General features: G+C 43.9%; 1 protein-coding gene across 2 annotated transcripts in view; it reads left to right on the top strand.

Moving 5' to 3' along the window:
- Nucleotides 1–26,812, top strand: part of Grin2a (glutamate ionotropic receptor NMDA type subunit 2A) — a 437,010-nt gene that overhangs the window by 327,713 nt on the left and 82,485 nt on the right. For both annotated transcript variants that reach the window (XM_028872877.2, XM_028872878.2), the window contains 5 exons: nt 6,971–7,176; nt 15,258–15,426; nt 15,531–15,684; nt 21,544–21,669; nt 25,744–25,973. In XM_028872877.2, the coding sequence (XP_028728710.1) occupies nt 6,971–7,176; nt 15,258–15,426; nt 15,531–15,684; nt 21,544–21,669; nt 25,744–25,973 (885 nt within the window). The remainder of the gene's footprint in view (nt 1–6,970; nt 7,177–15,257; nt 15,427–15,530; nt 15,685–21,543; nt 21,670–25,743; nt 25,974–26,812) is intronic.

Genomic DNA, 26,812 nt, shown 5'->3' with positions numbered 1-26,812 from the left:
GTCTACGTCAAGTCGTCAGACTTGGCAGCAAGTGTGTCTTTACCCATCAAGCCATCTCACTGGCTCAAGTTCATTCTTTTTGTTTATTTGTGTTTTTGTTTGTTTGCTTGTTTTGAGATAGGTTCTCACTGTATATCCCTGACTGGTCTTAAGCTCACTATGTAGACTAGACTGGCCTTGAATGCACAGAACCTCCTGCTTCTGTCTCTCAATTCTGGGATTAAAGGCGCATGTCTCCATTCATGCCCTCCCCGGCTCCCTTTCTAATCATCTCCAAAGAGTGAAGTTCACAACTCCACCTCCTTCAATTGCTGCGTTGAAAATGTCTCATTCTCAAGTGGCCCCTGGATCTCTACTGCCTTGAAACAAGGCTGGCTTACTTACAACTGCTTCTCAGCAACTTCTTTGTAGGGCTTGTTTGCATGTAACTGGCCTGGAAACCTGAGTTCCACAGTGATACCTGGCTTCCATGTACTAGCCACCATTGGTGAACTGAAGTACCAGATTTGTTTTAAAAATATGACAAACTACTGAGCCACAGCATATTGTGAAACACCCTGGTCATGGCACATTGTAGCTTACCAAGAAGCTAGAGCAGTGGCGCAGAAACTTGTGCTGTCATTCCTAGACCCATCAAATTCAGATCATTCTGGGACTTCCAGCCGCCACCTCTGACACTAAATGACCCAGTGTAGTCCTGCTGTTGACTTGCATGTCCACAGATAAGCTTGCAGAGGCCCGAGACACTAATGGATGGGCCTACTTAGGCAAAAGATAGACATGAGATCCTTTACAGTCGCTTCTCTTCCACCTTTTGGGAGATTTTTACGTTTCAGGTGGAGAGACATTGGCCTCCTGTTTGTTTTACTTTCCTCTGTAGCTGCTTCAGCCTGAAGAGCTTGTTCCTCATCCTCCCTCCAGCTCGAAAGTAAATCTCTACTTGTTAACTGGAGTGAAATGTTCTCTGATGTTTTGCACAAGCGAAGTGTTTGTTTCAAAGCCGACTTTCTTCTGTTTATTAACTCACCCTCTGAGCTCCGGGGCCCAGACAGACTGGGGCATAGTTGGTGTGAACTCAGCTTCCATTGCCACTTTTAATAAATGTCTCTGATTTTTAATTTCATAATCTCTATTGCCCTGTATCCAAGGAGAGGAGTTGGGTAAATGGGCAGTTTCCCTCTTTTAACTTTGAATTCTATTAAAAAGAATAGATGATATTGCTGTGGCTCCATCCAGAAAGTATTCCAGTGACCAGTAGCTGGTCACTGACTGCTCTACTACAACAACCAAGGGCTTCATATTGCAGGCTGACCAACTTGGAGCATCTGCAGAGTTTTCTTTCAAGGCATTCCCAGTCCCACCCCACCTGTAAGGACTGGATACATCTTTGAATTCTATCAGTTCTCCTAATTTGAGATGCTATGAGTTTATGCCAATCTTACCACTGAGTTCTATGAGAGTTAATCAGCTGCCTCCTGATGCACATCTCTTTGCAGTCAGAATCTTTACGGCAAAACCTCTTTCTTTGCACTGCTTTAGGAGGAGGGTGTGCCATAAAATACTCCCCTCATTGAAAATCTCCCCTAAGTCCCACCCATACATTCCAATCATCCACAAGCTAAAGATAAAACCCAAAGATGCACACCAGCTCTTGGACTGGTTCCCATTTGTATGCCCACAGCAGGAAACTGGTCCTTCCTTAGCGCCCCGTGCTAACCCAGCACAGCATTCATCTCACCTGTTGCTGTTGGCTACATTATGTATGCCTTCGGTTGTGCTACAGATGGACTTTGCGCATGCCACACCATCACTCTACCACTACGTTATCTGTGTTCCCAGCCCTGTAATGGGACTGAAGCTCCTCCACTTTTCTCCAGCCAGACAGGAAGTGCTGCAGAGAGGGGCGGACTCTCTGAGGACTGTCACTGGTGCAGCCCCAGGAGCTCCTGCCGCAAGCGAAATGAATCATTCAATGCAGGTGTGTGGAGTTCATGAAAGAACAAGTGAGGGAAATACAAAGGTACACACACGTGCGCACACACACACACACACACACACACACACACGCGCGCGCACACGCACACACGCGCACACACGCAGTTCATGTGAAGAATTACCATCTACTGGAGAATTGGCATTTTAAGTGGTTGGACTTGAAAAGATCTGGTAGGATTTCAGGATTACAGGTGAAGGAGTCCAGCTAGATGAAATCCAGGAGCTATAGGTACTCAAGTGGGTGCTATTCAGGGGAGGTTTGGTGAAAAATGTGTATGTCATGTATTATAGCTTAGCATCTTGTCTCTCTGTGTGCTTACATGAACATGTGTCTGGATGTGTGAGAGCACATTGTAGGTATGGTTGTATGTGGAGGTTATGAGCATGTACAGGTATGTGCTTATGTATAAGTTCATGTATAGATGCGCTGGCTCATGTTGGTGCATGCTTATTTATTGTAAGAGCATGAAGGTTGAGTGTACATGTTATACTATGAGAGAATGCAGAGAATGTTTGATGGGACATTGAGAAGCAGACAGACAAAACCAGAGGAGATGGAGAAAGATTGGTTGGAGCTGTGTGTGGGTGGGGCTTCAGTTTCATAGGCAGCCCGAGGGTTTGATCAGGGATAGACTCGTTGGCATTCTTGTTGTTGCTTATTTTTGAGACAGGGCCTCATATTGTCCTGGCTAGCCTCAAACTGGCTTTGTAGCCAAGGATAATCTCGAGTTTCTGCTACTCAGTTTTATGCAGTGTTGATGATCAAATGCTGGCCTTTGTGTACGCTAGCTCATCACTCTACCAACTGAGCTACATCCTCCCCCGCCTCTGGTGTTCTGGTGTTCATGTATGTGTTTTTATGGTTTGGAGATCTGAAAGCCAAATATGCAGTTATTTTAATTGTATCTTGTAAGAATTTCATAAATAGATTAAATAGGATCAAACACTCACAGCCCTTTGGAAAAAGAGATGCACACATCTATTAACCTAAATTCTTCAGCTGCTTGCTGTTCCTGTCACATCCCTCTGAGCTTATCCAGACATGAAGAGGCAGAGACATTAACTTGAGACACGCAGTTTCTGGAGCTGAAATTATCTCTGCTCTGAGAACATATTGGCTGAACATTTGCAGAGTAATCATTGCCCATTCACAGGGCACTTTCTAGAAGCTGAAGGCAGTTAGCATCCTCAAAGCACTGTATTTAAATTATATTAATAAGAATGGATAAAAAATCCTTACAAAGTTAATTTCTCCTTTTTATTTTTCTTTCAGTGAAATCACTTCTCTCCATCAGAGGTCAATTATTTTTCTTTGTCCTCCAAACTTCAGTATATTTGCTGAAAATGCCCAAAACTCTATCATCAAAATTCAGTTTATTTTGAAGGCTAAAGATTTTTTTTTCCTCCTCCCACACAGCCTATTTGGGTGAGTGGAGGGCTGTGTTTAAGGATGAAAATATTCATGATAGAGATTTTTCAAAAAAAAAATCTGCCCATAACTTTATTTTTTATTTTTTTTTTTACAGGAGGTATGTAGAAATTAAAATGGTACTGAGAGCGGTGCCAGACTTGATAAGAGCTCAGGAAAAGTCGGCATTCAGTCTCATAAGCCCCAAAGGGAGCCCAGGAGATGGTTCAGTCAGTAAAAGGCCCTGTAAGCATGAGGACCTGGGTCCCATCCCCCACCCCCAGGTGGTGTGCACCTGTAATCCCAGTGCCAGGGAGGCAGAGTCACGTCTGTCCCTGGGCTCACTGCCCAACTAGGCTGGTTTGATGAGTGAGGAACTCCATCTCAAAAACCAACCTCAACTCTACAGAACTACCAGCAACTGGGGAGCGCTTGAAGGAGGAGAGGTGGCCAGTTGGAAGAGCACACCAATGGTTTGTCTAGTGCCAAACAGTCAGCCCTGAAAACAAACATATAAGTAACACCGTATGGACTGAACAGGTTCTATTTAGAGATGTATAAGCACGCATGCAGTAGCAATTAGTGAACAAAGAGACCATGAATTTGAAGGAGAGAGGGAAGGGAATATGAGAGGGTTTGGAGGGAGGAAAGGGGAGGGAGGGATGTCATTAAAATATAATCTCAAAAAGAAAACAAATGGTTTCATAAACAAAAACAAAATGAAACAAGGTAAACAGTGCCTGGTGAACAACAGCCAAGACTGACCTCTGACCTCTACTCACATGCACTTGTATGCACACACCCCCAGCATGAGCGCACGTGTGCGCACGCACCATGTTATCACTATATTGTTATGGTTTTTCTATTACCTAGCTCAGTATTCACTCTCTAACAGCTTGTGCTCGTCATGATAACTGTATCCTAATAGGCTGAGCAACATTTCCAAAGAAAGCTCTCATTGGCTCATCCATCCACGTGCATATATTTATATTGGGAATTAGGCCTGGAAGGCAGGAAGAACCTTGACACTGTAGTGTGATTTTTAAGAACGAATGAGTAGAAACATCAAGAGTAGGTGGGACAGTGTGTCTGAGTCTCGGAGAGCCAAAAGGAACAGTAGCTTCTCTGTGTGAGTTAGGGAAAGTTACACAACCCCTCTGTGGTGAACTATTAAGTTGGAACCATGTGTACCATGTGGGATCTGGGTGTGGTGAGGGCACACAGACTAAGTGACCATGTTTGCACTACACAGAAGTGACCTTGTGTAACTGTAGTATGGAATGCTGTAGTAGAGACAGGCACAGAGTTCTCCATCTCTGGGGACAGCAAAGATGGCTTTTCAGAGGATGTGATTTTGGAGTTCTGTCATAAATGCTGAACACAGAATGAGAGCATCCGCTGTGTATATCCTGTGCCTTGCTAGGTCCTAGGCTTTGTGCACTGTGCACATTTTTGCCTCCTTTGGACCTCACTACAGTCCTCGGTTGTTTTCTGCATTTTGCAAATGGAGAAAGTGAAGCTCAGAGAGGTGACGTTCCCAAAGTCATTCAGCTAAAGGGTAAAGCTGGTAGGAACACTCAGAACCTCTTCACCCCCAGAGGGTGAACCCACTCCATCACCCAGTCTTTCCTGGGGTCAGGTTTGAGTTTTTCAAGACAACTGGAAAGGAATGGAAATTATTGTTAAAAATGTTTGTTTATGCTTGTGTATGTATGCATGTGTGTATGTGTGTGGGGTTGTACACATATGTGTGTGGAAGCTAGGGGTCAACCTCAGACCTTAGGTGTTGTTTCTGAGATGCTGTCTACCTGGCTTGGGGGTGAAGGTTTTTTTTTTTTTTCCTTTTTTGAGTGTCCCTCAGTGTCCTGGAATTCACTGACTTACGAGACCCAGGGATCCACCTGTCATTCCCTCCCCAGTAGTGGAATTCCATTAGATCTGTTCTGCCCTACTTTGTCATGTGAGTCCTGGGGACTGAGCTCAGGTCCCCAGGCTTGTGCTACAAGCTCTGCCTGTGCCCTCTCTCCAACAGCAAGGTTTAATGTATGTATTGATTTGGTATTATTATTTGATCACTGTCCCTCATCTGACTGATAGGACTGGGAGCGCAGGAACCATTCTAGGCTGGTAGCAGCACACAGTAGGTGTGCAATAAATCAATGATGAACCAAGAAAGAATTCTACAGGCTCCACTTTCTCCCTAGCTTTTACCTCACAACATGGATAGATGAGCATGCTTGCCTCACCAAATGAGTCTGCCAACCTCTGTCTAAAAAAGGACGCTATCACCAAAGACAATTTTGTAATTAGCCACATGGGATGTTTCTTTACAGCCAGCAAAAATTTTCCAGTGCAAATGATGAGGTAATCTCAGAGAGCAGAAACTCTTTTTCTCTTCTTCACCCTCTTCACCTTCTGGTACTCAGTGTGTCTGGATTCTCTTTAAGGGCCTGAGATTCATTTCTGGTGACACTCATGTCACCAGAGGAGAGGTGAGTGGGTCACATCAGCACAGACAAGCCTGCACTCGGCACCCAGCTTCTCTGCTGAGGTGTTTTCCTTGGTTGGTATTACAAATAAAGCGCTGACCTGCGGTGTCAGGCAGCTGCTCCGGAGGAGGAAGGAGAGAGCGAGGCGTGGAGGCAGCCTTCTTCTGGCGAGTATGTGAACAGCGCCAATAAACTGTCAAATAAAATTAAGGTTCAAAACATACAGCCTTCAATTTGATTTCACTAAGATGCCGGCTGCTGCTTAGAGGGAATACAATCGATTCTGTTTTGACAGGTCTTGATGCTCACTAGGCAGTAGCAGTCTCCGTTCTGTGGATTAGTAAAAGTTCACCTTCATTTGCAACTTAAATGGGACCATATGAGGGTGAAATGATGCTTCTAATCCCATCACTGCCTCGGCCCCTGAGGTGTCTCTTCATTCAACCCTCCTCTCCTTTTTTGCTCACTCACTTCACATTACTCTTTCCTTTCCTTGCTGTTTCTCAGCATATTTTCCTGCTTCCTGCTCACATTTTCCTTCCTCTCTAATTGCAGTAGAAGCCTGAGGTCCCCTTTATGTGACAGGCACTTGGCTTTTCTGTATATGCACTACTTGATTCTCCTAACACTTAGGAAGCAGGTGGAATTGCATCATGGGACAGATGAGGAAACAGATGCTCCTGTAATGAAGAGCTTGCATAGTTGAGAAGTGGGGGGATGCACATCCAAGTCTATATGTCTGTGACTATCACAGTCCATGCAGTTTCCATGACACCCATGGCCCTGAACTCTGCCAGAACATTGGATCTTTCTGGGAAGCCCCAGAAGTACATCACTGCCAGATACGCACATTTCATTAGCCCCTAGAGGGATCTGGGAGGTGGAGGAGCTGCCCGATATTCAGGTCTTCACTTTTTTTTTTTTTTTTTTTTTTTAGTACACAAGCAAAGCATACATCAAGGCATGTGGCAGTTAAGCTCCTCAGGTTGTTAGAGGTCCTGTGTCCTGTGAGAAACACCTGCCTTTCTGAAGTCGGTGATGTATGAAAGCACAGTGTGTCTTTGTGTTTGTGACGCAGGTGGGCAAATGGGAGAACCAGACCCTGAGCCTGAGGCATGCTGTGTGGCCAAGGTACAAGTCCTTTTCTGACTGTGAGCCAGACGACAACCACCTGAGCATTGTCACCCTGGAGGAAGCCCCCTTCGTCATCGTAGAAGACATAGACCCGCTGACAGAGACCTGTGTGAGGAACACGGTGCCCTGTCGGAAGTTTGTCAAGATCAAGTAAGTTCCGGGGATGTTCTTGGCTAGATGTGTTCATTCCTACCTAAGAGCTTATGTAACAGTATCCAGAATCCAGTCATAATATCAAATATATTCCATGGTCATGATCATGGAGATTAGAAGACTTACATGCCTGGAGATGTACCAAATATGCATTCATTTAATTACAATGTTGATATGAAGTGGGTGTTCTTTGTTCATGGGAAAGTGATACTAGCAGATTATAGGAATATTAAGAAACTCTTCAGGGCTAGAGAGATGAATTGGTTGGTCAAGGGCTTGTCTTGCAAGCACAAGACCTGAGTTTGAGCCCTAAAACCAATAATAATGATGACGACGACGACAACAACAACAACAACAACAATAGTAATAATAATAAACCAGTCAGGCATGGTGGCACACTAGGAAGGTAGGGACAAATGGATCCCTAGGATTCATTGGGCAGCCAGTCTAACCTACTTGTTGAGTTCCAGGTTAGTGAGAGAGCCTGTCTTAAAGTGAGGTGTACAGCTTTGCTGAGAAACCATCCAGGTTTGTTCTCTGGCCTTCACATGTGTACACACAGACACACACACAGACTACACACACACACACACACACACACACACATACACGGACACATACACAGACACACATGGACACATACAGACACAGACTACAAACACAGACACACACACATACGTAGACTGCACACACATAGACACACATATACACACATTGGAGACTACACACACATGCAGACACAGACTACACACAGACACACATACACAGACTACACACACACATATATACATACATATACATATACACAGACACATACATACACACACATATACACATATATACACACATACACCCACAGACTGCAACACAGACACACAGACACATAAAATACATATACACAGACACACACATACACACACAAATAAAACACAAAGCACAAGGAAGAAACCTGTTTAAGGCCCTGCAGTGAATGGGCAGGAAAGGTGGGGTTCGAACACAAGGCCAACAAACAGTATCACCCCATACCTGCCCCTCTGTCTTCTCCTTGTAACACTCCCTGTTTTCCGCCCCTCTGGGCCCCTCCCTCCAGCACATTCTTCTCCCTTCTGCCTCTTACATTTCCCAGATGGGCACTTTCCAAGTTTAAATGAAAACCTGCCTGAGCTGGGGGTGACCTCGGGGTGACACCAGCCTTGCACATGACTTTTATGGGGGATCCAGGAGGGAGAGGATGCATTTGTGCCATTTTCTCTCTTGTCACTCTGAGGAGAAAGCTGGCAGTAAGTTTAGAGTTCTCCTTCATGAAGGAACCCTTTTGGGACACAGACGCATTTACGGCCAAGACAAAGATCTTGCAGTCATGCGTTGAAAATGTCTGAAAGCAACTCAGTCAATGAAGGACCAGGGCAAATGAATCTGCTAGGCCTTGTGAAGGGAATCTGTAGAAGAATTACAGCTCATAAGGTAAGGGTTAGACATTCGAAGGCCGGGAAGAAGGACATCCTAAGTGCAAAGGCCCTGTGGTTGGAAAGAGCTTAGCAAGCTTGATAAACCAAAGGAAACCCGTTGAAGCCTGGAGAGGAGGGAGCTGGAAGGATCATGGAAGAGAAAATGTGGGAAGGGGCTCAGGCATCAGGGGCAGGATTCTGTGAGCTGAGATTGATCAGATGAAAGCAGTGTCTCCCACAAATCAAAGAGGGTAACCTCAGCAGGACACCTCTGACCATCACAGCACTCTGCCTGAAGCAGCCAATCATGTGGGGCTCCCTGTGTTTCCAAATCTATGGGAGGAGTTAGAGTGTCAAGTCAGTAGCCTTACTGGGAACCATCTCAGCTGGTGGAAAGCTTGCCTAGTGTGCAGGAGGCCCTGGGTTCAATCCCCAGAACCGCTGACTACAGTGGTGTGAGCCTTTAATTCTAGCACTCCAGAAGAGGAACGGGGAGGGTCAGAAGTTCAAGGTTATGCTCAAATACATAATGAATTTGAGACCAGCCTGGGGTACATGAGTTTATGATATAAATGTATGATATGATATGACATACATACATACATACATACATGCATATATATTATAATCAGTAGCCTCAGAGGCAAAACTAAGTAGATCCAAGTTCTGAGTCATATTTCTATGGAGAAACATGAACCCATATAAATTACTCTCTTTAAAAGAATTGACTTTTCTATTGAAGATTAAACAGCTTAATACATTCAGGTTCATGGTTTGGGTTCCTGCAGGGAGGTGGTAGCTTTCAGCTCCCCTTTTTCCACGTGGAAATGTGAAGAGCTTGCTGTGCCTGTGTGTCGAGGAAAAATTAAGGTGCTGGATTTCACTTAGATCAGTAGAAAGATACCAGGATCCATTGATGCCGACATTAACACAGAGGAGAACAATTGCTTTCCCAAAGTGAAAGGCTCTGTGCAGGCCTGCAGAAAGAGCCCAACCAGACATCTGTTTTCTTGGTAATTCTCTGGAAGACCTTTTGTGCCTCACATCTCATCTCTAAAACAGTGGATTCTCGAGTGGACTCACGGCTCTTCAGAATCTGAGGAATGACTTCCCATCTGCCCCACCAAGTGTTGAAGGCACGGAGAGAAAATTGGAAAGATTATTTGCCTTGATCTGTGTGGAGAAATGGTCATTGTACTAATAAACTCCTTACCTGTCAAATCATTGACGGGAAGAGAGGGAGTTCATTTAAATTTATATGTGTATATATATGAAATTATTTTATATATTGCATATTCAAGTATTGTATATCTCTCTGTGTATATATATATATATACACACACATGTGTGTATATATTATTAGAAGACACTACCTTGAAGCAGATGTCCTGGTCTTCCGACTGTTACGAACTTTTTGCCTCCTCTTCTGCAGTGTTCCTTAGGTCTGGGGGTTGTGGTGTAGGTAAAGCAATTTGGACTGGGAACCCATGATAAGTTGTTCTCTGTACCTTGACCGGTTATGGCTTTCTGTAATGGACCCTGTCTGCTATGAAAAGAAGCATCTTTGTTGAGGAGTGAGGCTTACACTTCTCTGTAGCTATAAAGGCAGATATTTAGAATACGGTTAGAATTGTCCTGGTTTAGGAAAGAGGCAGGAGTAGGTTCTCCTCAGGATTCCATAGCCTTACCAGCTGTAGGTGATAGGCTAGATTTATAGTATCAATAATTTTTTTATACTAGAAATGCCTTACATACCTTTTCATGTAACCATCCATCCTAGTTGTCAAAATTAAAAGGTCTATTTTGGCTCATAATTTTAGAGGAGTTTCAGTCCATTATGGCAATGTGATGGTTAAAACTGTCATTTGACAGGATCTGTTGTCACCTAGGATGCACCCTTCTGGGCAGGTCTGATTATAGATTGGGTTCATTGAGATGGGAAGGCCCATCCTAAATGTAGAAGGCACCATTCTCTGGCCTGGAGTCCTGAATTGAATAACAAGGAGAAATCAAGCTGAGGGCCAGCATTCCACTCTGTGTCTCTCTGTCTCTGTGTCTCTGTCTCTGTATCAGTCTCTGTGTCTGTCTCTGTCTCTACCTCTTTCCCTCTGTTTCTCTCTTTCTCTCCCTCTCCTTCTTGACTATAGATGCAATTAATCAGCTGCTTCCCATTCTTGCTCCCATGCCTGTCTGTCCATGATGGGCTGTACCCTCAAACTGAAAGCCAAGTGAAATGCTCACTTTCTTGTTTCCATCAGGTATTTGGTCACAATAACTAGAAAGTTAACTCATACAGTGGGGAAGGCATGGTGGTAGTGTGGCTCCATCCATGGTGGTTGGAGACTGGCCTGGATGTCTTCATATACAGCAGATGAAGAAGCAGAGCGTGAAGAAGTGAGGCTGGAATATAAGCCTCCAGAGCCTCCTCCCAACAACCCACTTTCTCCAGTGAGGCCTCACCTTCCAAAAGTTCCACAACCACCCCAAACAGCAGCCACCTGCTAGTGACTAAACATTCTAACATATATGCCTGTGGGAGACACTTCACACTCAAACTGCGCATGTTTCTAGTCATCCTGTAAAGTGATGGCCTCTCCTCTCAGGAGTCAGGGCACTCATCCCAGCTCCCTGGTCTGTAACAGCAGGCCCAGGCTCTGCACACAGCACTGATTTGCATTGCTCTCCACCACTGGACACAGAGGAGAATTGCAAAGCCATTGAACCACGCATCTTATTGGCTCCCTTTCCTTGTATTTGTTTCTATGAATCGTCTTTGCTTTGAGTGCTGGTGAAGAGCTGAAGAAGCCTGGGTATCATTTCCTAGGGTTTTCTGTGATTAAGCCACACCCCCTTCACACTCACAAAGGCTGGAAAAGGAGTCAGCAGATGTTTGTAGTCATCAGGTGCTCTGTACTCAGTCAGCATAATGAATTTAATTAGTAACTTTGCCTGTCTTTTTCATGTTGTGTCTTTTTGTTTTGTTTTGTTTTTAGTTTGACAAATTACTTTAGATATTTCAAAATATAACACAAAATCTACCAGTGTAGGGTTTACTGGAATTGTAAGCATTCCTATTATTCATTCATGGCGTTTTTCACCTTCCCAATATGACTTTTCATTCCTATTGACTAACAACCCTTCATTCCTCCCCCATCTCCAACTCCCGACAGTCATCATTCTATGGTCCATCTCCTTGATTTGACTTCTTCAGGTCCCTCGTGTGAACAGAGCCATCGGGTTTGTCTTTTTGTGACTTGTTTATTACACATCTTCACTCATATGTCAGAATTTTATTCTTTTTTAGAGCTACACATATATACCACCTTTAGTGTATCAGTTCATAATTAAAATTAGAATTTTTGATCACTTATCCCTATTGGAGCCTCAATACTGCAGGTGACTTATTCCATTCCCACATTAATTTTACTCTCTCACTATGAAGTAGATTATTTCATGAGGGGCCCCCTGAGACACAGACACAACAAGCACAGAGTGGACCAACAGCAACTCCCTTAGACATAGGCACCTCTTATACCTATTAGAGGAGGAGATGGGCAGACGTCAAGGCAGAAGTACATGCAACAACATAAAGAGCAATATGGCATCACCGGAACCTAGCCCTCCTCCAACAGCAAGACCTGAACATCACAAAGTAGAAGAAGCAGAAGTAAGCGACCTTAAGAACAGCATCATGTTGTGTCTTTAGGACCTAGTTGCTTACATAGAGGAGGCACTCACTGTGTGCATATGGGGTGAACACTCACTGTTGCCATCTATATCTAGAAATAAATCTTGTGGTCAAGGGATGTCATTAGCTTACAGGCTGACTGAGGTTTTCAGCAAGGCCAGTGAATACCTGTGATCTTGACTCTAACATACGGAGCATCAGTAACTTTTGTCTGATATCCCAAGAATCTTAGCCAGATGGAGGAATAGGAATCAGTGTGTGGTGCAGTCACCAGCAGAAAGAAAGAGAATCTAATCAGGGCACACATGTCAAAGCTACATATAGAGAAAGGAAAATGGTAACTGCTCTTGTCATTAACCGAGTGTACCTAGGCTGTGTTTCTATTGTTCTTCAGCCCACTGTAAACCCTCTGTTCTGAGTATTCAGTAGGGAAGAAGTGGGTACTTACTTCCTATAATGTTATAACATTGACCCCACCAGTCATTATATGTGGATGTAGGAAGATGTGGCTTCTTAGATGAGGGTCGAATGTCAGAGAAGATCACTTAGGTTGTAGGGTAAGACAGGGAAGTCACCATGACACGTCTGTCCAAAGGAAGCCAGGTCATTGAGTAGAAGTCTGGGATAGGATCAGGTGTAAAGATTACAACAGTGAGTCAAGTGAGGCCACCATGGCCTTGAAATAAGAAAAAAGATCTAACCTGCAGCTCACTCCCATCACCACATTTGTACTGCCAAACATTTCCACACCATGTATGCAGACACTAATAGACATCTAGGAGGCCTGACATGTGTATCCAATTAGATGCAGAATGCATACTCACTAGAAAATGTGGGGAGAATATCTCAAAAGCATGGGAAAGAAAAAATACCCTGCCTGTCAAATGCAGCTACCTTTCCTATTTAATTTTTTTTTCTGGATGGTATTTTGAGAGGTTTGATTTTGTGTAGCTGTGCTTATGTTTGTATTTCTTTGTACCCTACTTTTTCATAAGGCATGTAAACCTTTTCCTATTTTGATCTTGAATTTCCATAAACACTATTTGGATGTTTAGTTAACAGTCCACTGTGTAGATGTATGAAAAATGGAGTTTTCCAATAGAGTAGGTATTCCATGACTGTGGGACTCGCCTGCAGGACTGAGCTCACAGGATGCCCATTGATGCAAGGCAGAATTGAGTGCAGTACCAAAAAGATCTTTTGGTAAGGTTCTCTGGGAGAAATTTCCTACTTGTTTTCAAAGATGGTGGTGCTTCCTTTGGTTGTGAAGGATTTGTATGGCTGTCTCTAGGATCTGACCTGTCAAGTGAGTAAAGCCAGGTGACTGTAAAGAAGAGTGAGTAGAGCCCTTGGAGGTTACAAGGTCACCTTCAATATGGCAATGCTATGTGAATCTTTTTTTGCCTATGAATGTGTATGTGGTGTGTAGGTAGGTGTATGTTCAACTATGTGGAGCACATATGTGTATGTATGTATGTATGTACACTTGTAGAGGCCTGAAGTTGACATCAGGTTGCTTTCTCAATGGCCGTCTACTTTATTTATTGAGGCAAGATCTCGTATTGAACCCAGAATTTACCAGTTACTCCTAGTCTATCCCGCCAGTTGACGATCTCTACCTCTGGATTACAGGCAGCCACCATGCCTGCCTGGCCTCTATGTTTTGGGTTCTGGGATCTGAACTCTGATCTTTACATTTGTGCAGGAATTTGTACATTTTCCGTCCTGAGCCACCTCCCCAGACTCTGCTGTGTCCTCCCAGGACTTTTCCCTGCCCTGAGGAGCTGTCCTGTGAAAGTGCCATCTTTGTAATTCCTACCATGCATTTACACAGAGAGAATGTTATAATAAACCCTCACTGGAGACTGGCAGCTCTGGTGAGAGGTGAAATCCACCATTCCAGAACAGCAGAAAGCTCAGGTGCCCCGACTAAGGCACTTTCTTAGGAGCACTCACTTCTCCCTTTGGCTCTAAGAGCTCATCAGGGTGAAGATGCAGAAAAACCCTCCTCTCCTCAAGGCTTTCTAATTCTCTGCTCTATTTCCCAATAAGTTTTTTCCCCCAAGATTAGTTTAGATCAGATGACAACAGTCCGGTCTAAAGAGGTTTTATGTGTTCAAAACTCTTTAAAAAATAAGTGTTGGTAACTTTCCTCTGGAGGTGTGAACTGTACCAAATTCAGAGATATTTTGTGAAGGTGAAGCCCACAGTTAGTATACAGCACTTATCAGAGTGCCTAGTCAATTAGCATCACTCAGTTAATGCCAACTGTCATCATTTAGCAGTTTGGGGGCCTGAAGATGTAGCTCAGCTCGTAGAGGGCTTGCTTAGTATGCAATGGCTCTTACTTTTGGCAGTCAAGAGGTGGAGATGTGAGAATTAGAAACTCAGAATCATTCTCAGCTACATAAAGAATCTGAGGCCAGCCTGGACTATGAAACCCTGTCTCACAAAACAAGGGGTTCAGGAAGCAGCTTAGTGGATAAGAGTTCAGGACATGAATGCACAAAGACCTGGCTTTGAATACCAGCACCTATGTCAGAAGCTAGTAAGCATGGCTGTATGTGCCTGTAACACCAGCCCTGAACAGGGAATAGGAAGAAACACACTCGGAGATATTGTTAGCCAGCCAGCTTAGCCAAAGTAGCAGGTGCCTTAGATTCAGTGAGAGACCCCATCTCAAGAGAATAAAGTGGGGAGTGACAGAAGTGTGGGTATTCTCCTCTGAATACTACACATGTGCACTAACATGCACACACACACACACACACACACACACACACACATACACACACACACACACACACACACACACTAAAGAACTTCAGAACTCACTTCCCCTTTTGAGCTTCAACATCTCATTCAAAAATACAAATGTATATGTAGCCAAGAACACAGCCTTCCAAGAGTAACTTTCTGTGATCCTTGGATTTTCTTGGCAGCAACTCAACCAACGAAGGGATGAACGTGAAGAAGTGTTGCAAGGGGTTCTGCATCGACATCCTGAAGAAGCTGTCCAGGACTGTGAAGTTCACCTATGACCTCTACCTGGTGACCAATGGGAAACATGGGAAAAAGGTTAACAATGTGTGGAACGGCATGATAGGTGAAGTAAGTCATCTTTGTTACCTCCAGGTTCTCATCCCATCAGAGGGTCTTGGGGTCCAGTGGTGCTGGGAAGAGAGGATGAAGACCATGTTCTTTCTTCCATCCAGGTTGTCTATCAGCGAGCAGTCATGGCCGTGGGCTCGCTCACCATCAATGAGGAGCGTTCGGAAGTGGTGGACTTCTCGGTGCCCTTTGTGGAGACAGGAATCAGTGTCATGGTCTCCAGGAGTAATGGCACTGTCTCCCCTTCTGCTTTCCTTGGTATGCGAATTTCATAGTAATAACTCCCCTGGGGAAAAAACCATGGGCATTCTGGGCCGGGGAACTGCCTCAGCTGGTACGGAGCTTGCTGTGTGAGCATAAGGACCTGAGTTTGTCCCCCAGGTTACATGTGAACTCTTCCAGCTAATGGCCACCCTATCCCCTCAGCTCATATTTTTTCATTTATCTTTAACTTGGGTATTTCTGCTGGTAAATACCATCACATATTTAGATATTGGTCTTGATTATGTAGAATGAAAATTAATATATTGCTAAAACCAGGAAAACATTTAAAAAAATGAATTAACCTGTCTGTGCACAGTTAATTTAAATAAACCTGTAGGTCTTGATTCACCATCCACACACACCTACCTTCCACTAATCATTTGTTTATTAGAAGTAATGGAAACTGCTGAGTGATTTATTCCAGTACTATAATAAACAGAAATAGTCTGAGGAATATACACTGATATAGAATTAATAGACTCGTATTTTAAAGTGTGCCTATCCTTCTTGCCATGTAATTTGAAATAGGAAGTGCTTTCAACTTTCCTTCTAAGAATTTCATAAATGTGTTTACATAAAAGACAATCAAGGTGGAGTTACTCTCCCAGTGCCCACTCGCCATGAGCACGGGACTGGATGTGTGCTGGCATCCTGGTGGGAGTCAGAGAAACTTCCTGGCACACAGCCAAGCGCAATTAATCTCTTCTTTAAAGTGACTGTGTGCTTTCCAGAAATTATTTTCTAGAAGTTATCTTGTTGAACATCTTGAAGTTCAGATTATTAACTTTTCCCTGATATTCCCATATAAATGAGTTTGTCCATATTTGGGACAGTGAAGACAGAGGTTTGTCTTGGGATGAAAACTCTAGGAGCAGGGGAAAAATGTTTTATTAAGGTCAACTGAATTTCTTATACTTTTCTAGAGACAGGAAAACGTCATTAAAGAAAACCACAAGGGCTGGAGAAATGGCTCCGTGGTTAAGAGCACTTCACTGCTCTTGCAGAGGATCTGAGATCAGTTTTTTAAATATTTCTATTTTATAATTAAATTTTACATATCAGACACAGATTCCCCTGTCCTCCCTCTTCCCCCCCCCAGCATCCCCCCCAATATGGCCCCAATTCCCACCTCCTCCAAGGCAAGGTCTCCCCTTTGGAGTCAGCCCAGCCTGGTAGATTCAGTTGAGGCAGGTCCAGTCCCCTCCGCCCCACACCAAGGCTGAGCAAAGTGTCTCAGCATAGGCCCTAGATTCCAAAAAGCCAGCTCATGCACCAAGGGCAGGTCCTGGTCCCACTGCCTAGGGGCCTCCTGAACAGTTCAAGCTAATCAACTGCCTCACTTATCCAGAAGGCCTGGTCCAGTTCCATGGGGGCTCCTCCGCTATTGGTTCACAGTTCATGTGTTTCTGCTAGTTTGGCTATTTGTCCTTATGCTTTTTCCAATCATGGTCTTGATATCTCTTGCTCATATAATTCCTCCTCTCTCTGGTCAATTGAACTCCTTGAGCTCCATCTGGGGCTTGGCCGTGGCTCTCTGCATCTGCTTCCACCAGTCACCGGATGAGAGTTCTATCATGACAGTTAGGGTGTTCAGCCATCCGATCACCAGAGCAGGTCAGCTCAGGCACTCTCTCAACCATTGCCAGTAGTCTATAGTGGAGGTATCTTTGTGGATTTCTGGGGACCTCTCTAGCACTCTGCTTCTTCCTATTCCCATGGGGTCTTCATTTATCATGGTATCTCTTTCCTTGTTCTCTCTCTCTGTTCCTGATCCAGTTGGGACCTCCCACTCCCCTAAACTCTCTCTCCCTGCCCCCATCCTTGCCCTCCATTATCCCTTCTCACCGCCAGTTTGCTCATGTAGATCTCATCCATTTCTCTATCATTGGGCGATCCCTGTGTCTTTCTTAGGGTCCTCCTTACTAGGTAGCCTCCCTGGTGTTGTGAGTTGCAGTCTGGTTATCCTTTGCTTTACTTCTAGTATCTACTTATGAGTGTTCAGTTCTTAACATCCATATGGCAGCCTATGATGGCCTGTAATTCCAGTTACAGAGAAGCTGATGCCCTCTTCTGGCCTCCATGGGCACTACACGCATTAGTGCACATAGACACACCCAGCCACAAACACATACACATTGAATAAATAAATTACAAACTCACACTGACTTGTGGATACCAACTTCAAACCTATAATCTTGCTCCCCAAGCCTTTATTTATGTCACGTCAGCAGCCAGTATCACTGCCAAGCCACTTTCTCTTGAGTACAGTGTTGACTAACAGGATTTTTGGAGACCGCTTTATTCACAGCAGCATATAGAATGACTATTTTCATTTCTGATAATCCAGTTAAGCTGTTGAAATCCTTGCCACTCACTGCATTTGAGTTTTGCACTTGTTACTTCAATTTCTCCAACCTTTGTTGGTCTAATTACAAGCTTGAGAAAGACATATCTTGTTATGTTCTCCCCTTTGTCCTTTCGTTTGACAGATCCGTATCTGGAGGGAGCCTCATTACACCAGCCAAATACAACTGGCTCATCCTGCAAGTAACGCAGACTCTTAGTCATTATGAGATGGGCGTTCGATTAGCTTCCCTGGCTTATTTTTCCTGCATTGCCCACCAGACTGTTTAACATAACACAGCTCTTCTTGGGGTTAAGAAAAGATGGGGGAAGGACTGAATCCATGCAGTCATGTAGAAAGAAATGCATCTCTTTTCACAAAATGCCCATGTCCCTGACCAGAGAAAACTTTTCTCTAGTGCAATCAGAGACCAAGAGTATCAAGTGGCTTGTCTCATAAAAATGGGTCACCGATATAGAGTCTGGCCTCAACCCTTTTGGTAGACTTTTTTAATCCTACCTGTCTGTAGACTATTTCCATTGGAAGTCAACTCTTTTGCCCAGTTTAACACCCCTTCTTCATACTGTCTCTTTAAAAATAAATTGTTCATGAGGGAGCTGCTTTCAACGCTGTTTTCATGCAGTAAGCTTAAAATATTTTTCCTGGTCTCCAGATTACATCCCTGTCTGATTGACTGTGCACCCCTTATTTACAGACATCATGTGCAGGTTTTGAAAGTCATAATGAGCCGAGCTAAGCTACATTTTTCCATTCATGGGCTCAGCCATGCAGAGAGCCTAAACACTCCAAATCTGATGGTGCCGCTCTTCGTTAGTTCCTATTCTCTCTCCCCCACAAATTCCATTAACTCGCTTGGGAAACGTCGGGCAGGTAATGCTGCTGAGCTTTTGTGTGAAACCATAACCAGGCAGCTCTTCAAGGACAGGGATGACGTCGTGTGATATTTCCATCCAGTTCTTTCTAAGAGCTTGCCGAGTAGGCTAGATTCTTACATCCATAGAAATGCTAACCTGGAGTCTCCTACACTGAAGTTCCTTCATAGATAAATGTTGAATCTGTTTTAAACTATCGGATGATATTAACTCAGAGCAATTTAAGATATTTTTGGGTCACCCCTCAGGTGCTATGGACTGGTCCATTCTGTGTGTGTGTGGGGGGGGGCTGTAAGTAGCAGGGCACAAACAGGTACTTCATCTATTAAAACCAGAATACTGGGTCACTAAGATGACTCGGTGGGTAAAGGGACTCACCACCAAGCCTAACCACTGGGTTCAATCCCAGGGACCCACAGGGTGGAAAGAAAGAATTGATTTCTGCAAGTTGTCTGATAACCTCCACAAATGACCCTTGGCAAGCACACAGACACACACACAGACACAGACACAGACACAGACACAGACACACACACACACACACACACACACACACACACACACACACACACACACTACATATATGACATATGCAAAATAAGTAAATAAAAACTCAATAAAATTTAAAATCATACTCCTGAAGCAGAGCCCTTGATTTCTGAGGCATGATCACAAGCCAAGAGACTAATGATGTCACCTTCAAGTGAGGAAACATTTGGATCAGTGGCTAGGATCAGTTTTCTGACTAGTATGTTAGGGATTAGTATGTATTCTGCCAAACAAGATCTGCTGCAGTTTTAAAAATTCTGACACATGAAAAGAATGCAGTAGTGATTTACCCTTAATTTTATGATGGTGTCAGGTCCTACAGCGAAATGGGAGTTAATTAGTAAGTGTGATTTTATTAACTGAAGGTGCTTTTTCAGCACTGGGGATGGCATTTCACTTATCATTTTTGGCTTTAATTGTGGGATCAGTCATTCCGTCCACTATGTGGTGTATGTATACAGTATTTAAGAGGCAGGGTTAAAGGCTTTCCACGGGAAAGCTCATGCACTCATCATGGGTCCCAGCAAGTACACCCTACTTGCAGAATTACTTTAACATCTTTATTCTTGATGATTAAATAATTTTTTGATTTCCTAATTATCCATCTACTTATCTTCCTTTTGGATGCACCTCATTACCGGGCTGCAGTGATTCCAGGAACATAATGTTATTTATTACTCTAGCTGAAATCAGCTAAGATAAATTTCAGTTGCAGCCTCAATTCCTTGAGCTCATTTTTGCGTTAAACAAGGAAGCAATCCCATCACATGTTGCCCTTTAACACACTCACACTATTGAAATTGCATCCCAAACCAGGCTCTAAATTATCCAGTATCATCCACACTACTTCCTTGCTGTACATTAAGATCATCTCTTTGGAATCTGCCTGTGTCAGGGACCCACAGGCTCTATTCCTGACTGACATGAGCACTTCATAAAACTTGTAAGAATGGTAAAGTATTTACCATCAAATGGCATTGTCATGCTTATTATGTTTTACTCTCAAAAGTGTTTCTTCTGGGGAAAAATGACTTTCAGTTAATTTGTGTCTGTGGGTAATATACTCCCCACGATGCAATCAGTTGGAGTTGCATTCATTAAGATTTTTTTTTTTTGCTGAATTTTCTAGCCCATCCATATCATGCATGATAACACAGCTTTAATCAGCTAATTTTCATATTCTCAATCAGGTTAAGTGGAAGTGTTCCTTTATATACAGGATCTCTGACCTTTCTAGAATGTTGTAAGACTTAGAACCTTGTGCCCCACATGCTTCTGAGACACCTGCCCACTGCCCAAGTTACGTACAGTGAACTATTAAGATGCCTTGTAAGGAAAGCAACTCTTTACCCATCTAAGGCTTCATCACCTCTGCTCTAAATGATGTCTGATGGTGTTATTCCATGAACATAATAGCTTAGAATAGCTTTTGGTTGTAGTTAAGCCCATCACCCACCTCAGTAAGACATGTAGGCCACAGGAATCTCATCCATCTGCAGCAGAGGGTGGTAAATTGTGACTTTCTAATATTCTTATCAAGTCCATGATTTTATAATCCTTTGTAACAGGTTAAAATTTTCCATTTACTTTTGAAATTCCCCACACATCCTCACCACTAGTATATAAAAATACAAATGAAAGTAAAAATTTAAACCACACATTTGTAGCATCCATATCCTACCTATTTGAGTCTGGCTTGTTTGTCCTCACCTTTGGTTTTCTAGATGGTTCTATGATTAGGTGGGGCCCTGTGACCTGTTTGTTTGCAGTCTAACATATTCATTCTCATCTTATCATTCTTTTTTGCTTATATTATCCTTGACCTGGTTTGTATAATGTCACATTCTCTTCTCTATTTTTTATTATCTCATGTACAGTTTTATGAAGTGTCTCAAATCATTTTATAAAGAATGGTTTCACATATGAATAAAAATGACCAGCTTCTTTGGAATGATCAGATTTGATGACAGCAAGTTCCATAAGCTTTCGGCTGGGTGAGTGGGCTTCCCTGCTGGGGCTGAGGAAGAACTGACTGATGACGTGATTGTCCTTATCTCTTTCCTGTAGAACCCTTCAGCGCCTCTGTCTGGGTGATGATGTTTGTGATGCTGCTCATTGTCTCTGCCATTGCTGTCTTTGTTTTTGAATACTTCAGTCCTGTTGGATACAACAGAAACTTAGCCAAAGGGAAAGGTAAGGAAGCCTTCACAAGCCTGGTACAAAGTGAATGCTGTTTCAGGGCCAGGAAGGTGGCTCAGGGTGTAAGGTGCTCGCTGTGCAAGATGAGGACTGGAGTTCCTATCTCCAGCACCCATGTGAAAACCAGATGCCATGGTGAGCATCCATAACCAGCACTGGAGGTCACGGAGCAGAAACAGGCGGGTTCCAGGGACTTGTTCATCAGCCAATCTAGCCAGTTGGTGAGCTCCAGATTCAGTGAGACCCTGTCTCAAAAAATAGGGTGTGGAGTTATAGAGGGAAGGTGCTCAACTTTGAACTCAGGCTTCCACATGTGTATGTGCATGAGCTCTCACAGCTGAACACACCCGCATGCACATATGTGCATAACACACACACACACACACACACACACAGAGAGAGAGAGAGAGAGAGAGAGAGAGAGAGAGAGAGAGAGAGAGAGAGACTTTTAGTTTTAGAGCACGTTACCACACGTTGCTGAGTTGTTGTGGTGAATCTTCATAAGAATAGTATTGGCACAGAATTGATATGACAAATATGATCTGTTTAAGCATGAAACATTTTAATTTTATTAAAATTCAAGGTTAATAGTGGTTAGGTAAAAAATCATTGATATTCAATTTGTTGAGAAAACAGAGTTGAAGGGTTTTGGCAATTTATTTTAAAAATGTAGATCAAATGAAATATTAGAGTCACAGCAAGTCTCAATTTCAATCTATGGAAATAAAATGACTCAATAGATTCGACTTTAAGAACATTCTTCAAACTAGTGAATCTTATTTGCATTAGTTTGACAATAAATGTAACTATAAAGTGCTGTATTTCCTCAGAGTTAAATTTTTCCCTGATGGTGCTGATTGTAGTGTACTGTACTTGATAAGAATCGGTAGGTAGAAAGTGGAATCTAAAGATATTCTTTGGTTATAACTCACTAAGAGGCTTGCTAAACACATCACATCGTTTTGAGTAGATTTCCCTTAATGCACAGAACCTTCGTAAGTGGATGTTATTTATTAGAAAGCACCCAATCCCTTTCCCCCAAGGCGACTTGATATTGCAGAGACAGGAGACCTTGGGAGCAGGAATAGAGTTCAGGGCTACAGTCCTTGCCCAGCATGTGCAAGGCTCTCAAGGCTCTCAAGGCTCCTGCCACACACACACACACACAAAAAATGAAGACCTTGGTGTCTCAAATATCCCTCCAGAACAGGACATCCTTTATTTTGACACATACACATGTAACTTGAAAGATTTAATACTAGAAACAGTCAAGAAATCATGAGAATTTATTAGGGACATTGTTTCATTAAAATCTTTCTACTTCTTAACTATTGAAGAGCAGCGAATACTACAGAAGCCATCTCCCAAACCACGAAAGGGCCATACATAAGCATGTGTTAAGTAGGGGCTGAACCATGAAGGATCTTTCAACACAGCAGGGAAGGTGATTCCTCGTGATGGTCACACGAAAGTGAAGTAGGACTTTCACCAACAGAGCAGTTGTGCCCTCACACAGACCACGTGTGGATATTCACTGAGTCTGTTCTGTGTGCCAAGCCCCATGTGGCTGCAGGCGACAAGGTGAATCAGATGGAGGCCTCCTAGGACTTAGGTGGGGAGACAAGAGGTGAGCACATTGATTGTCATCACAGGTAGTGGTAAGTGCAGGAAGAGCACAAGCCAGTCTCACGCCATGGTGAGGGATGGGGCGCGAAGACCAGGAAGGGATCAAACCAGCGAGGTTCAGCTGAGGTGGAAAGGAAGAGTTTAGCTGTGGGAAAAACAGAAAAGAGCATTCAATTAGAAGCAGCCACCCACAGGAAAGTCTGGAGCTCGATCCCATCCTGACATGTTGAAGAAACAGAGGATGAAAGCAAGCCTGGTGGTGGAGGGCTTGTCATCGCAGCTCCCGGAGCGGCTGGGCAGAAGTCCAAGCTCAAGGCCAGCCTGGGTGACAAAGACTAGCCTGGGGAAGTTGTGACTGACCTTTCCGAAGGACTGAGGATGCAACTCAATGGCAGGGTGCTTGGCGAGTATGTGTAGGGCCCCAGGCTCCACTCCCAGAGGCACAAACAAACCAACAAAAAATAAAATACGGAAAATGTGAATTTAGGAGGAAGATGTGATGGGGGTTCTTCAGGGGAGTTTGGAGTGGGAAGTAAGGGATGGATATGGTCAAAATGCATTGTATATACCTATGGAATTTCAAAAATAATAAACCAAAAAGATTAGGGTAGTTTGGAGTAGGCTAAAGGCTATGAAGGTGGAAACAGGTGGATATACTGGTGATACATCATGGAGAATAAAAATGATTTGAAGATCATTTTCTTCAGAGTTCATCCCTTGGACAAGGTACACACTGGAAGATTACCATAAGAAAACCATCAAAAGAATATTAAACAAGCATACAACCCTCACCTCTAACCCACTTGCTTCCTGTGTCCTGCTCCTGTGCACGTGACAGCTCAGGAAATAAGAGCACTTCGTTTCTCTGCAAAATGTTTTCTTTTACATTTCACTGCATTTTATGGGCTAAGTTACATAGTGCAGTAACAGTATTCACACATCAGGAATTCCCCAAAGTGTCCTGAGGATCCCCCTCTCAGCTAGCTGTGTCTGACTCTAACGTGCCTGTCACTTCTGGTCAGCCATTCTGTAATTAAGTAGCTGATAAAGTCAGCAAGATTGATTCAAGAGTTCCCGACCTCTTGGGAATAAGTCCAGAAAATCATAAAACTAGGCAAAGAGAATTGTGGGAGATTGAGATGGAGAATTACAGGGTTAACCACCTTCTCCTTCATGTGTTGAGAATTACAGGGTTAACTGCCTTCTCCTTCATTCGTTGCATGGTGGGCACTGTGGGTATGTGGGAGCTTGAGTCTGGTCTCCAGAGGAGGAAGAGTCTTCTGTTCGGTCCCTGCCCAGAGCATCCTAACTCCCATCCAAGCGAATCCTCTCCTGCTACTTTATTTATTGCCCACTCAGCTAACACTGCCAGCTGAGGTCTCGGTAGATCATTTTGTCATATCTTCATTTACTTAAATGACATAAAAATTAACCTTCTGCTTAAAGAAGGCGTTTTTCTCTCTCAGAGTGAGGGCATAAATTGATTTTTTTTCTTCTGGTACAAGACGAAGTCTTGAAAACCCTCACTTGAGTGGTTTACTGTCCTCATATGCCCTATCCCAATAAATTTCCACACATTGTTCTGCCTCCCAGTTAAGCCCGTCACAAGGAACACTTAAAAACTGAAAGGGACACACTGCCAACAGGATTCGGAGAGCGAGGGAAAGGGATGGGATGTCAGTCCATTCTCAGTGACCTGCAGCGAAATGTCTCCCTTCTGTGAAGTGTGGGGGAATTAGGCTCTATTGTTCTGTTCCTGAACGCCTCCATTTGAAAGGAGTTTGACTCGTATATTGTGCACACTTTACATGTGAATTTGAACAGGAGCAATTTCCAGGGACAACTGAATTCGAACCCCAAGCATGCTCTTGCCAGATTGAATGGCTCTTAGGGACAGCCAATAGTGAAGCACCCCACCCCATGTACATGCTTCTGTAGGCTTCCTTTACATTTACTTTATGTATTTTAATTATTTGAGAATTTCATAAATGCATACAATGTGTTTTGTTCAAATCTACCCCCAACTCTCTCTCCTTCAAGTTCTCCTTTAATTTTTTAAGGAGTTTGTCTTCCCCAAATGGAAACCAAATCCAAATTTAAAAACATGTCCTAACACCACTTTTCACGGAAACCCCCACTTTGCATAACTCTTTTCTTTTTAAGACATGTGGTAAAATTCAGTTAGATAGAAATGTGAGGAAAATGCAAATTATCTTAAGGCAAAAAGAAGCTGACTGCAATAAGGTTCTGGGGACAAGGGAAAGGCAGAACTCTAATGAGCTGCTGTCTTCCACCCTCCAGGGCTACTAGTGACTGCCATTGTGTACAGCGCTCGCGCGCGCGCGCGCGCGCGCGCACACACACACACACACACACACACACACACACACACGAGTGTGCACTCCCAGAGAATGCTCTGACTATTCTTTCTGCCACTTGCAGCTCCCCATGGGCCTTCTTTTACAATTGGAAAAGCTATATGGCTTCTCTGGGGCCTGGTCTTCAACAACTCTGTGCCAGTCCAGAATCCTAAAGGCACAACCAGCAAGATCATGGTGTCGGTGTGGGCCTTCTTTGCTGTCATTTTCCTGGCCAGCTACACAGCCAACCTGGCTGCCTTCATGATCCAAGAGGAGTTTGTGGACCAAGTGACAGGCCTCAGTGACAAGAAGGTAAGGAGACCCCTTGGCCTTGCTGACTGAGGTCCCCTGCTAACTGCCATTCTCAAAAGGGGTGATTCAGATGATTAAGGGCTCAACTGTCTACTCTATAACTCAAGAGCAGGAGATTTCTTCCATAAATTGCGTATTCATGAAATAGAGACGCCATCTTAAATGCTACTGCCCGGTGTGTAGCAGATTCTGGATCCCAGCCTCTCTGTGTGGTCCCTTCTCACATTTATAAGCTCTTCCTAAGGATGCTTATACTGCAGCTCTGCAGCTCCAGATCACCCTGAAGCACTGGTGAAAACTCGGGGATTTGATCCTGAGGAGGGTGTGCCCCTGGACAAGAAGCAACTGGGAGAAGAGCTGTGGGGACCCCTTGCCCTCTGGGAACTCGAATGGGTCTTATCCAGATGCCATGCCTTGGATTCTCAGCATATGACACTTAAAAAAGTCATCCCTAAACTCCATCCAGAGACAATTATTGTGTCTGTTCTTTACTGTAATCAGGTCAGCCTGGTTGGGGGCACTTCCGACTCTGGAATGAGCACAGAGGTGTCTGCCCCCTCGGTTTCTTCTTAGCTGCTCTTCAACAACCCGGCCCAGTAAGCTGGGCTCTATAGCACCCTCTCTCCCAATCCTCCTTCGTCCTCCCTCCTGGTACTTCCTCGTGGTCCTCTTTCCTTGTCCTCCCTTCCGGTCCTCTCTCCAGGTCCCCTTTCCCTATCCTCTCTCCCGGTTCCCTCTCCCTGTCCTCTCTCTCCATCCTCCCCTACTCCTCCCCACCCCTCCCCCCATCCCCACCCCCGCACTGGATCCCAGAGAGGGCTATGTGGTTTGACTAACTA

Source organism: Peromyscus leucopus, chromosome 8b (genome assembly GCF_004664715.2).
Source record: "Peromyscus leucopus breed LL Stock chromosome 8b, UCI_PerLeu_2.1, whole genome shotgun sequence".
Lineage (NCBI taxonomy): Eukaryota > Metazoa > Chordata > Mammalia > Rodentia > Cricetidae > Peromyscus > Peromyscus leucopus.
The sequence above is the reverse complement of the archived record's forward strand: the minus strand, read 5'-3'. Positions and strand labels throughout refer to the sequence as shown.